This window comes from Antechinus flavipes, chromosome 3 (genome assembly GCF_016432865.1).
Source record: "Antechinus flavipes isolate AdamAnt ecotype Samford, QLD, Australia chromosome 3, AdamAnt_v2, whole genome shotgun sequence".
Taxonomy (NCBI): Eukaryota; Metazoa; Chordata; class Mammalia; order Dasyuromorphia; family Dasyuridae; genus Antechinus; species Antechinus flavipes.
Window position 1 is genome coordinate 620,735,511 of NC_067400.1, and position 12,155 is coordinate 620,747,665.

The 12,155-nt window shown below is 36.5% G+C and overlaps 1 protein-coding gene across 1 annotated transcript; it reads right to left on the reverse strand.

The window, feature by feature from the left end:
- Window positions 1–1,113: 1,113 nt before the first annotated feature.
- LOC127557582 (olfactory receptor 5-like) lies at window positions 1,114–7,028 on the reverse strand. The gene is made up of 2 exons (XM_051990892.1): window positions 7,020–7,028; window positions 1,114–2,211 (listed from the first exon to the last, which is right to left on the reverse strand). Exons 1-2 carry the CDS (start codon window positions 7,026–7,028, stop codon window positions 1,249–1,251), a joined length of 972 nt encoding a protein of 323 aa, XP_051846852.1. The 3' UTR covers window positions 1,114–1,248.
- Window positions 7,029–12,155: the final 5,127 nt, after the last annotated feature.

The following is a 12,155-nucleotide window of genomic DNA, read 5'->3' on the forward strand; positions in this document are numbered from 1 at the left end:
TGACAATGCCTGGAGTAATTATTACCAAAAGTTATTTTGACAAGACATGGAAAGCCCCTTCTGTCAAATCCTTCAAACACAGAAAAATGTCAGCTGTTATTGTGCCTTAAAACACTCACTCAATGTCCTCTATTCTCTTAAAAGTTGCATGCATAAAACCATAACTTCAAGATGTTTTCATCACACATTTTATCTTTTTATTAAATTTTCTTTCCCCTTCACTTCTTCAATGGAAAAATAAAAATAAATGGAAAGAAGTCCCTTGTAAAAAATATTGTTAGTCAAAGCAAATTCCCACATTGATTATCCATGTACTAGGTAGCTACGAAGACTAAGAGTCTTCATAAAAATAAGTCAGATAGAAAGAAGGGAGAAATAAAGAGAGAAAAAGAGGGAGAGTGGGGACAGAGAAAGAAACAAAGAGGGAGAGTGGAGAGAGAGAGAGACAGAGACAGAGACATTCACACACACACACATAGAGGTTGCATCTTTTAGAATAGATGGTCATACACAGTTTAGTCCTATTTATTATCTTCAGTGTTGAGGATGTTGAGACCATAGTAAGAATATAACAGATGGGTCCTGATTTTCAGCCCACGATGGCCACAAGCAGCCACAAAATTCCTGAGCTACAGACAGTAGTAATTGGGAAATATTAAAAAAAAAGAAAAATACAATAAAACATAAGTGATGTTAATTTGTGTTTTTCTAAGACACTCTGTGTTCTGTAGGGATCTATTTCTATTTACGTTTCACAGTCCTGGAACTGAACATATAAAAACAAAAAGACAACTGGACAACAATGTGAAAGAAAGAGAGCATGTAATAATTTTATTTTGTGCAGGGAGAGAGAATCTATGTATTGAAGAACACATAGGATCACAGCTATAAAGCTGAAAGATCTTCTAGTTTTGCCTCTTTATTTTATAAATGAGGATAATGAAGTCCTCAAAAAATAAGTAACTTACCTAAATATGATGTGGCAGAACCAGGACTAGAAGATACATTTTTTTTTTTGACCTCACAACTAGAGTTCTTTTTTCTACAGTGAAATCATGTCTCATTTTTAGGATCAAGGAACTGAGAAGGCTTAACCAATGGCTGGGTGTGGGAAGCAAGAGAGATAGAGGTATCCAACATGCTAGTGTTGTCCTGAGCCTGGATGACTATATGAACAGAATGGGAAAGTCAGGAAGGAGGGGATGACTACTGAAATAAGCTTAGGGGACACTGTGATTAGCTGCACCTCTAGCTGGCAGAATTCTGACTGATCCTAATTTTGTAAAGTGTCTTGTGAAGAGCCCCTTGGACCTCCTTGTTCCTCAGGCAGTAGATGATTGGGTTGCACATGGGTGTGAGTACAGTGTAGATGACAGACAGAAGTTTGCTGAGGTTCATGTTTTCCATGCGCTTGGGCCGGGCATAGATGAAGATGGCGGCTGAGTAGAAGATGCCCACCACAATGAGGTGAGAAGCACAGGTAGAGAAGGCCTTGAGCCGGGCAGCAGCCGAGGGCATTCGTGCCACAGCTGCCCCAATGGCCACATAGGAGACCAGGGCAACCATCAGGGAGCCATAGAAAATGACAATGGCTGAAATGAAGTCCACCAGCTCAGTTAGTTCTACATGGGTACAGGAGAGATTAAGCAGAGGGGAAACATCACAAAAGAAGTGGTTAAGGACATTGGGACCACAATAGGAAAGTCCAGCAATAAAGGATGTCTTGATCACAGAGACAGTAAGGCTGCCCATCCAGGAGGCCATGGCCAATGTGAGGCAGACCTGGGGCCTCATGAGTATTGAATAGTGGAGAGGGCGACAGATGGCCACGTAGCGGTCGTAGGCCATGGAGGCCAGGAGAGTGCACTCAACACAGATAAGGGTGACGAAGAAGAAGAGCTGAGTCATACAGGATGTGAATGGGACTTGGCAAGGCCCTGACCACAGCCCGAGCAGCAGGGTGGGCACCGTGACTGAGACGTAGCACATCTCCAAGCAGCTCAGGTTCCCCAAGAAGAAGTACATGGGCTTGTGGAGTTCTGTGTGGCTCCAGATGAGCAAGATAATGATGGTGTTCTCCAAAAGAGTCAGCAGGTAGAGGGTGAGGAACACTGCAAAGAGGACTGCACGTAGACCTGGCCTTGTGGACAAGCCCAGAAGGATGAACTCCTGGACCCGGGTCACATTGGTCTCCCCCCAGAGTCTTCCAGGCTAGAGACAAAGAGCAAAGTCTTCATGACATTACATATCATCACAATGCTACATGGCTCATTTGGAGGAAGATTGGAATAGGACTAATCAAGCCTTTATTAAGTACATCCTGTGCATCAAAAACTATACTAAGGTCTGGGAATACAAAGAAAAAGTAAAACTATGTCCTTGCTCTCCAGGAAATTACATTCTAAAGGGGGAGATCCCTTGCTGCATAAACAGGAACCTTCAAAATACATACAAAGGGAATGTGGGGCTGGTGAGATGGGGGATGCTCTTTGCCAAAAATAGTATTTGAGTTGAGTCTTGAAAAAAGGTTTTAAAGAACTGGAGATGAAGAGTTAGTATATCCCAAACATAGCAGACCTATTCAAAGGCAGAGATTTGGGACATGGGTCAGTGTGTGAAATGAATGGAAAGTGCAAAAATGCAGCTGAACTCTAGAGTGCATGGGATGGAATAGGAAGGAAGGAGTCTAGAAACTTAGGTAGATATTGGCCAGCTGGGGAAGAGCTTTACATACTTAGAGGAGGTTATATTAGAAGCAGGCAATAAAAGGGACCCATTGGAGTTTATTGAGTAGGAAAAACAACATGCATTTTGAATTCTATAGAAATAGCATTAGCTACCATTTTTATAGCCCTATTAGATTAGGAAAATTTTATTGACAGGATCCTTACAGGTTGTGAGTGTAAATATGATTGTTTCTATTTCACTGGAGTGAAGTTAAAGTTTAAATTGGGCTAGATTTTTGTAATTTTGAAGTGCTGGAGCCGAGGATTTAAATTTAAGTAATGTAAATCTGAGTTCAGTTGCCTTTTATTATTTTATATATTAGAATATTATGTGCAATATTAATCTTTTATATATTATAAATTCTTTTTCTGCAACAATAAACTTAATATATTATTTTTACTATGGTTATTACTACTGAAAGACAATGATAATTCACATTTATATGGCAATATGAATATAAATATTAGAGGAAAGTATGAACAGACTGAATGAGCATATAGGAGCCTTATGAGAATGGGAGCAGACCCATTAGAATGGGTCTTTGTGGTGAAGACACGCCTCATCACTGGATTCTCCCCTTGTGGCCTCAGATGGCTATTAATTAAAAAAAAAAAGCTGGTGATAATTAACCTAAAGAATAAGGCACTTGAGTAGGTGAGTTGCTGGGTGCAAAACATGGTAGCTCTCTTCAAATATCTGAAGAACCGTCATATGGAAGAGGCTCAGATAGCTAAGGGACAAGGAATCTGGCATTAACCTGGCATTAGGAAGACTTGAGTTCAAATACTACCTCAGAAACATACTAGTCCTGTGAACCTGAGCAAATTCATTGAAATTGAACTAACTTTCTTCATCTATCGAATATCAAAACATCTACCTCCCGTAGTTGTTCTGAAGATAAAATTAGGTTATATTTGCTAAGTGTTTTGCCAGATCTAAAACATTACATTAATGTCAGCTACCCAAGATTATTATTATTAATTCCCTTCAGTTATGGAAAACAGAGCTAATATCATAACATCCATACACAGAGTTTATAGAGAGGGAAATTCTAGCTGCACATGTGGGAAAATTGTCCTCCAATACTTAAAAATGTAATAATCTGCCCAAGGAGAAAGTTCTCCATCAATAGAAGTCATTAGAGGTTCAATTGTAAATTGAGTGGATGCCTATCCTTTGGGATACGGCTGCATAAGTTATGGTTTATAAATGTAGTGGAATACTATTGTTCAATAAAAAAAATGATGAGCAGGATGATTTCAGAAAAGCCTGGAATTATTTATACACTGATGCTGAGTGAAGTGAGCAGAACCAAGGGAATATTGCACAAGGTTATGTGATGACATACTGTGATGGACGTCTCATCTCAATAAGGCAGTGAATCAAAGAAATTGTAATGGAATTGGGATGGAAAATATTATTTTCATCGAGAGAGAGAATTATAGAGACTGAATATGAATAAATTAATAGTTTTCGCTTTTTAAAATTTATTTTCTTTCTCATGTTTTTTCCCCTTTTGGTCAGATTTTTATTGCACTGCATGAAAGATATGGAATTATATTTAAAAGAATTACACACATTTAACCAATATCAGATTACTTGCTATCTAAGGGAAGAGGGAGATAGTGGAGACAGGGAGAAAAATTTGGAACAAAATGTCTTACAAAAGTTTATGTTGAAAACATTTACATGTATTTGGAAATTAAAATACTATTGAGAGGTAATTTCAAGGCAGTTGCAATAGACTTGTGATAGAAAGAGCTGTCCACATTCAGAGGGAGGACTATGGAAATTAAATGTGATTCACAATGTAGTATTTTCACCTTTGTTGTTGTTGTCATTGTTTGCTTGCTTTTTTCTCTTTCAAGATTTTTTCCTTTTAATCTGATTTTTCTTGCAAGTATAACATATGTCAAAATATATAGAAAAATTTGGAACCCAAGGTTTTGCAAGAGTGGATATTGAAGATTATTTTTGCATGCATTTTGAAAACTAAATAGCTATCATTATTAAAAATAAAATATGATTTAAAATTTGTTAAAAGATGTAATAGACAGAAAATTGGTCTGGGGGTCTGGAATACCTGTGTTCAAGTTTCACTTCTTTCTAACAGATGACTCAGAAATTTGCCCAATTAGAGGCATGCCAGTGGTTTGGTACACGGAATCTGAGTTTGGAGTTAGAAATTCCAGAATTGAAATCCAGCCTCAGACATTTCCTAGTTGGCTGTGACACTTCACTTTTTATTTTACCTCAGTTTCCTCATCTGTGAAAAGAGAATAAAACATCTGCCTCATGGGTTATTGAATTTCATGAGGTTCAAATGAGATTTCCTATAAATAAAATGAATTATAAACCTTAAAGTACAGTGTAAATGCTATTATTATTTTCAATTTTTTCTTCCTCCTGTGAATGTTAAGATTTTTTTCTGTTCTGTCCTTTACTATAGAAGTGTTGAAGAAGAAAGGGGAAATTCTAATCAATTTGGGAAGCATCATAGTTCACTGGAAAAAGTAATAGATTTCAAATCTGGGGTCCTAGGTACTAATCCTAATTCTACTACTTGTTGTTCATGTGACCTTGGGAAGTTACCACCTCAGTGTGGATCTCAGTTTTCCCATCTGTAAAGGGATTTGGACTAAATGGCTTCAAAATCCTTTTTAGTTCTGGGTCTATGATCTTATGATATATGAGCAATTGAGAAAGTATTTATTAAGCATTAACTATGTGCCAGTCATGGTGCTAGGTTGTGAGGCTGTGAAAGCAACAACAAAAATAAACTCAAGTAGTTCGTGGCTTGATAAGTGTATATCTGCTGTGATAGAAGAATGGAGTTAAGGATGAGAACACTGGGATAAACACAAATATAGGAGGCAGAAAGAAAAAAATTAATCAGTGAATAAGACTGAGAAGGATCAATCAGGAAGAAGACCAGGAGAGGAGACTATATTTTATTTCTTATACTACTTAAGAACTTCTAAGGAAATTATCTGGAGATAAAGATTGAACCTGTGATTACACTGGCGCAGGAAATACCCATATATCTCTGACAATGAATGTGCTATTTTCTCTACAACTTGTAAACTTAGAGAACAGCCCTGAGGTGTAAAGTTAAGTGGACAGCCAGAATGACACAGATGATAAGTGTCAGAGGTGAAATCAGAACCCAGGTGATCTTGATTCTGAGGTAAACTCTCAAATCACTGAAATCCTGCTTTTTATACTGACTGGAATCCCCTAGTCAGAGCTGGGCAAAGGCTGGTAGTATGAATTAGTCTTCATTAAACCAGTCCGAGCCAGTCTAGCCAGTCTTAAGACCCTGACAGTGTTATTACTGGCTTATATATTTGTGTGAGCATATATGTGTGCATGTGTATTTTATCAAGCAAGTAAAGTTTTAAATTTAAACCAAGAGGAAAATAGATATCTCAAATATTGCTACTGGGAGGGATAAAAATCCCCTTTATAAGAGATAGTTATCAAAACTCTGCTTCTAGACTGGCCCTAAGGGTCAGTACCTTGTACTTTTGGACTGATCTCATATCCCTTTACAGCCAAAAAATTTATTGAGGTTAATTAATCAAAAAATGATTAGGGGAATGAGAATTCCAAGAAAGGTTGTCCCAATATCATATTCAATATCATGTGTTTGTTGAAATACAATGATGCTAGTTCCTGGGGACAGTGGATAGGAAGTGGACAGATGGAATAGAATAACAAAGGGAAGTTCAGAGACAGGAAAATATCATTACAATGCAAGTGATTGTTCCTGTTGGGAGATTTTCATTACGGGGTCATTCTAAGCTCCTTTTATATAAACATTTACACGCACACACAATATATATATATACATATATATTGTGTGTGCGTGTAAATGTTTATATATATATATACATATATATATAAATATATATACATATATATATATATACATACACACACATACCTATATGTATATATGTACACACATATACACATATATACATACATATGAAAAAGCCCACAGAAGTGTCAGTGGTGCAACTTCTGTTCCTTCTAAGCTTCTTTTCTCACTAAAATGATTCTCAGGTGACCTCACACAGAGAGTTGGTGAGAACAGTATTTTGTAATCCCCATCTACCACAATAAAAGGGCAAAGTATTTTTATGATATTATTCAGTCCTTCCTATCTATTTCTCTCTCCTGCTTCAGCCCTTTCTTTATCCTGTCCTATTGTTCATGAGAAGCAAGAAATTATGTCCCTGCCAGGATGGTTCAATCACCTCTTCCTTCACAGCCTTTATGAGACTTACCTCCTCCATAGAGTGTTCTGTGATCAGCATTGCAAAGTCCAGTTACCCCAGGTCTTTCTGGGAATCTTATAGATTTTATTTTCCTTAGGTTGGCTCTATTCTCTCACTGAAAGAACAAAAGGACACATTAAAGTCATCACGACTTGACATCTCCTTGCTCTCCTAAGAGAATTCTTCCCATTCCTTCCAAAATCATTAGTCAGCTTTTTCCATAAACCTCCACCTGGATACCATCTTTTCCTGTGTCTTTCATAACACTGATCTCTGGTCATTTATCTACCTCTTGAATTGTTCCTTCTCTATCATTTTCTTAGATTTCTTTTCCTCATTCTGCTTCTTAAATGGGGGTATAAATAAGTTTCTCATTCTAAAATCTTTATCCATCTGTTTCTGGAGTTTCTCTTTGAGTAACATAGCTCCACGTGATCACTTGGTAGTGATTCTCCATCACTGAAGTTCTTAAATCAAATATGGGATAACCATATTTTTATTATTTTGTAGTTGGGCTTTCTAATTTTTTTTTTTAGAATAGAGGATTATTTTATTTTTTTTCCAAGTCTGGGCTTATATAATGTTTTTCAGGTGACTCTTAAATCTCTCCATCCAGTCCCAAACGCCTGATTTTCCTAAAGGATAGAGGGCTGATCCAAAGTTGGAATGACATGGATTCAAGTACTCTGATTCACATCAACGACAGACAAGTAACTTTATCTCAGTGAAGGCAATTACAAGACACAGATGGATTGTCAGTTTATATGAGTTAAAAAGCTTTCAAACATGGCCATTCTTTATACTTATAAAGTCATAGATCTATGACCATCCACCACCTCAAAAAATTCTTTGTAATGCTTTAATTGGGATTTTGCAGTTGTGTGCTGAAACTAACTGCCCCGGTTATGGTTCCATTAGCAATTAAAAGGCAACATCATCCCATTATTATCATCCTCCCCAAACTTACCTGTGCTCTGAGTTTTTCCATATACTTTGCAACATTACCCTTCTCCCAGGCTTGCTGCTTCAGGTTTTTTTTTTAAATATGCTCTCTCCCTCCCCACCTTAGTCCAGGCAGTTGATAAATTTTGTTGAGTCTACGTTTCCCATGTTGTACAATTAGTAAAATGTATTAAACTTGATATCAGGTCACTCAGATCCAAGTCCAACTGCTTCCCAAACTGGCTGACTTACCTTGATGTGGTAAGTCTAAATTAAGCTTAAGTCTCCTTTGTCTCTTCTGGATCACGTCTCAGTATCTTACTCTTAAGGAAAATCAGGCAAACAGATATAGTCCTGGATGGACAACCAGGTTGTAGAATCTTAAGAATTGAAAAGCAGGAGAGCCACAATGAGCTCTCAGGTCACAAAATCCAAATGAAAATCAGAGCCATCATCTCCAGATTCCTTGTTAAGTGGCACTGAAGAAGTCAGTGCCAGCCTTCCCTTGAATACTCATTTCTTATTAGAAATTTCTGACATTCCTAATGGTCTGAAAAGATCACAGACTCTAGGATGTGAGAGCTGGAAGGGCTCTGAGCAATGATCAAGTTTTAATCTTTTTACAGGGAAAATAAGTCTCAAAGAAATAAAGTCAGAGGAAACATGGTGGGCAGATAACAAGCTCAGAGGATTTAGAGCAGGGAAGGACTTCAAAGGTCATCTAGTTCAGGCTCCTAATTTACAGGCAAGAAAACTGAAGTCTACTTATGTTAAGTCTCATGTCACAGAACTAGGAAATTGCACTGGAGCTCCAACCTAGGTCTGCTGACTTGAAGGAACTGATTACTCTCTTCACTCTGACAAAATGCTGAAATATGACAGTTTCCATATCCAACAGGGAGATGAACAAGGAACCTCAAATTTGAGCTGTCAACCTCAGAGCTACTGTCAAACCCTTGGGGACTGGCAAGCTTATAGTTACCAAAACCTTTTTTTCCCTTTGCTTATTCTGAGATTTGAAAAGAGACAACTTATTTAATTCGAAAAGCACTTATTTGTCATAATCAGTAGATGAATTTAATTTCCAATTCACTGTCAATAATTTTAGAAAAATTGTGTAGAATGGGAAATGTACTGCATGATTGGAGAAGGGAATGTGTGGGAATTTTTTTTCCTAGAAAGAGAATGGATTTTTCAAGCTTTATGAAGCAGGGAGATGAGAGATTCATTGTTGTTGTTTGTTGTAGTTGTTGATTCTTCATTCTTGTTATTCTAATCCTCTTAATTCCCTCAATCCCTGCTAGTATCTATGATATTATATATCTATACAAATCTATTCCTACCCCCACCCCCAAACCTAGCACAGTGAATGGCACACCATAGTTATTTAATGAATGCTTGTTAAGTGTTGTTGACTATGCCCTAAGATCAGACATATGGCTAATCATCTAAGGAGCTGAGACTCAACCCCTAATACCAACTCTTTCCCCATTTCACCATGCTTTTTGAAGGTCAACTTTTTATTTATAAAGAACATGGGACTTAGAGTCTGTGCTTGCACCTTGACTCTTTTTCATTTGCTTTGAATGTCACTTATCCACAACTGAACTTTTTTCCTCCTGCTTCTCAATATGAAATGGGAATGTGGACTCATAGACTCATACATTTAGTGATACAAGGAACTTTAGGGGTTAGATACACATTTTGTAGATGAGAAAAATAAGACGTTGAGAAACTAAGATATTTCCAAACACTTAGCAAAGGACAAATCTAGGATTTGAAAACATTGTTGAATGAAGGGGACTTTGTAGACACTATTATGATATAAAAATATGGATGATGATGATGATGATGATCTGGTTGAAATATAGAATGTTCACTACAATTTTCTTAATATAGCCAAGGAGTTAATCTAAAATATAAAGAAATTGGTTGAGATATGTAAAGAGCTAAAACTCTGAAAAAAAGTGTGCTTGAATCAGACAACTGAGCACTTAAGGCTAATTATCTATTCGATATGAGACAATGACTCTATTAAACTATGTTTTGGATAAATGGCTCTTCTCACTGTTTGGTGCTTACTGAATAGTTGGTGTTAAGATTATAGTAGACAAGGATTTGAGGACGGGATGAGAGAAGGGTGAGAGAGTGACTTTGTGGCAGGACGAGGAGGAGAGAACTTGGTGACTTTGGACTCCAGAATCCAGGCTACATCTTTGGTGAGTCTCATGCCAGTTTGCCTGCTTCTTTCCCTTCCTCCCCTAAAGATCAAGGACTTTTACTTATCCTGACTGGCTGATCCTGAGGCCTCCAGGGAGCTAGCCTGGGCTTCACAGAAATACATGATATATATATATAGATATATATATATATAGATATAGATATAGATATAGATATATATATATAAATAGGGATATAAAGATATATAGAGATATATATATATATAAACCCATTTGTATTATGAGTAATAAATGCATTCACATGTCTGTATACATGCATATGCATATACATATATTCACAAATGACTATTTTTTCTTTACTTCCTAATACATTATTTTTTGGTTCTCTGCTGTTCACCTTATTTACTTTATTCTCCCCCCCACTCCCCATATTTATATTTAAGAAAAGATATATTTATGTATACAGATATAGATATATAGATGTGTACAAACACACACACTTACACCCACTCCATATACACACACGTCTTTCCTATCCTTGCTGACTCTTTAATTAAATAATGCCCTATAACTTGCCTTGCTATTACTTAACTTCTCTCCACCCAAGGATCTCTCCCTTGTCTTCTCCTCTCATCCTTTGCTTCCTCATTTGCTTATTCTTTCACCTCCTATTTCTTGAGAGATTTTGGAGGGTGCTGTATCCTTCAATGTATATATGTGGTGTTATCCTCAAACATAGAAAAATGTCAGCTGTTATTGTGTCTTAAAACCCATTCCTGATGTGAGTAGATTTTTCAGAACTATAAGCCCTCCTTTCCCCTCTAATGCCTCTATGTCTATTCTTCTTCTGCACTTCATTTGTATAACAAGATCGTTATTTTTACCTTAACTCTGCCAAACTTTCTTTTGAGCTATCCTCCTATTGATGTGAATCATTTATACACACACACACACACACACACACACACACACACACATATATATATATATATATATATATATATATATATATACACACACATATAAAATAAATAATTTGTCCATTTTTAAACAATTTGTCCATGTTAAGTTTCTTAAAACTAATCATTGATATTGGCTCTTTTATGTTAAAATTTCTGTTAAGTTTAGATTTGGTTGATAGAAAGTCCTGAAAATTTGCAAGTTCATTGAATGACCATTTTTTTCTCATTCAGAATTATAGATAATTTTGCTGGATATGATATTTTTGGCCACAGGCCTAGTTCTTTTCATTGTCAGTAGATATGATTCCAGGACTTGTGGTCTTTTATTGTAGCTGCTGATAAGTCTTGTACAATTCTAATTGCAGCTCCACCATATGGAATTGGTTTTTTTCCCTTATTTTCTGCAAAATTTTCTTTTTGATCTGGGGTTTTTGAAATTTGGCAATAATATTCCTGTGTGTTTTCCATATAGAATTCTTTGATGTGATGATCAGTGGATTTTTTTCTATTTCTACTTTACCCTCATGTTCTATCATTCCAGGACAATTTTCTTAGATTATTTCCTGCCTTATTATATCAAGCTTCTCTTTTTGGTCAGAATTTTCTGACCATCTAATTATTCTTATATTTTCTCTTCTTCATCTGTTCTCCAGACCTGTCATTTTTCTTATAAGATGTTTCACATCTGTTCTATTTTCTTATTTTTTATAATCTATTTTTTTATTTCTTGGTCTCTCATAGTTTCACTGGATTCCTCTTGCCCAATTCTAATTTTCAAAGAGTTATTTTCACCATTAAGCTCTAAACCTTGGTCTGATTTTGAAGATATACTGGACCATCAGCAATTGAACTTATTTTTGTCTTGCCACTGGATTTCATGGACTTTGGAAGAGGGAGTGAGATTGATGATAGTTTCATGCAGTTCTGCCTCATTTAATTTAATTCATTTACCAATCAAGATATTACCCCAAGATGTCACTGGCTCTCTTTGAAAAAGCATAGGGAAGGATCTGGGAAGATGGCAGAGTAGGTTGTAAATTTCAAGCTCTCCTAATTTCCCC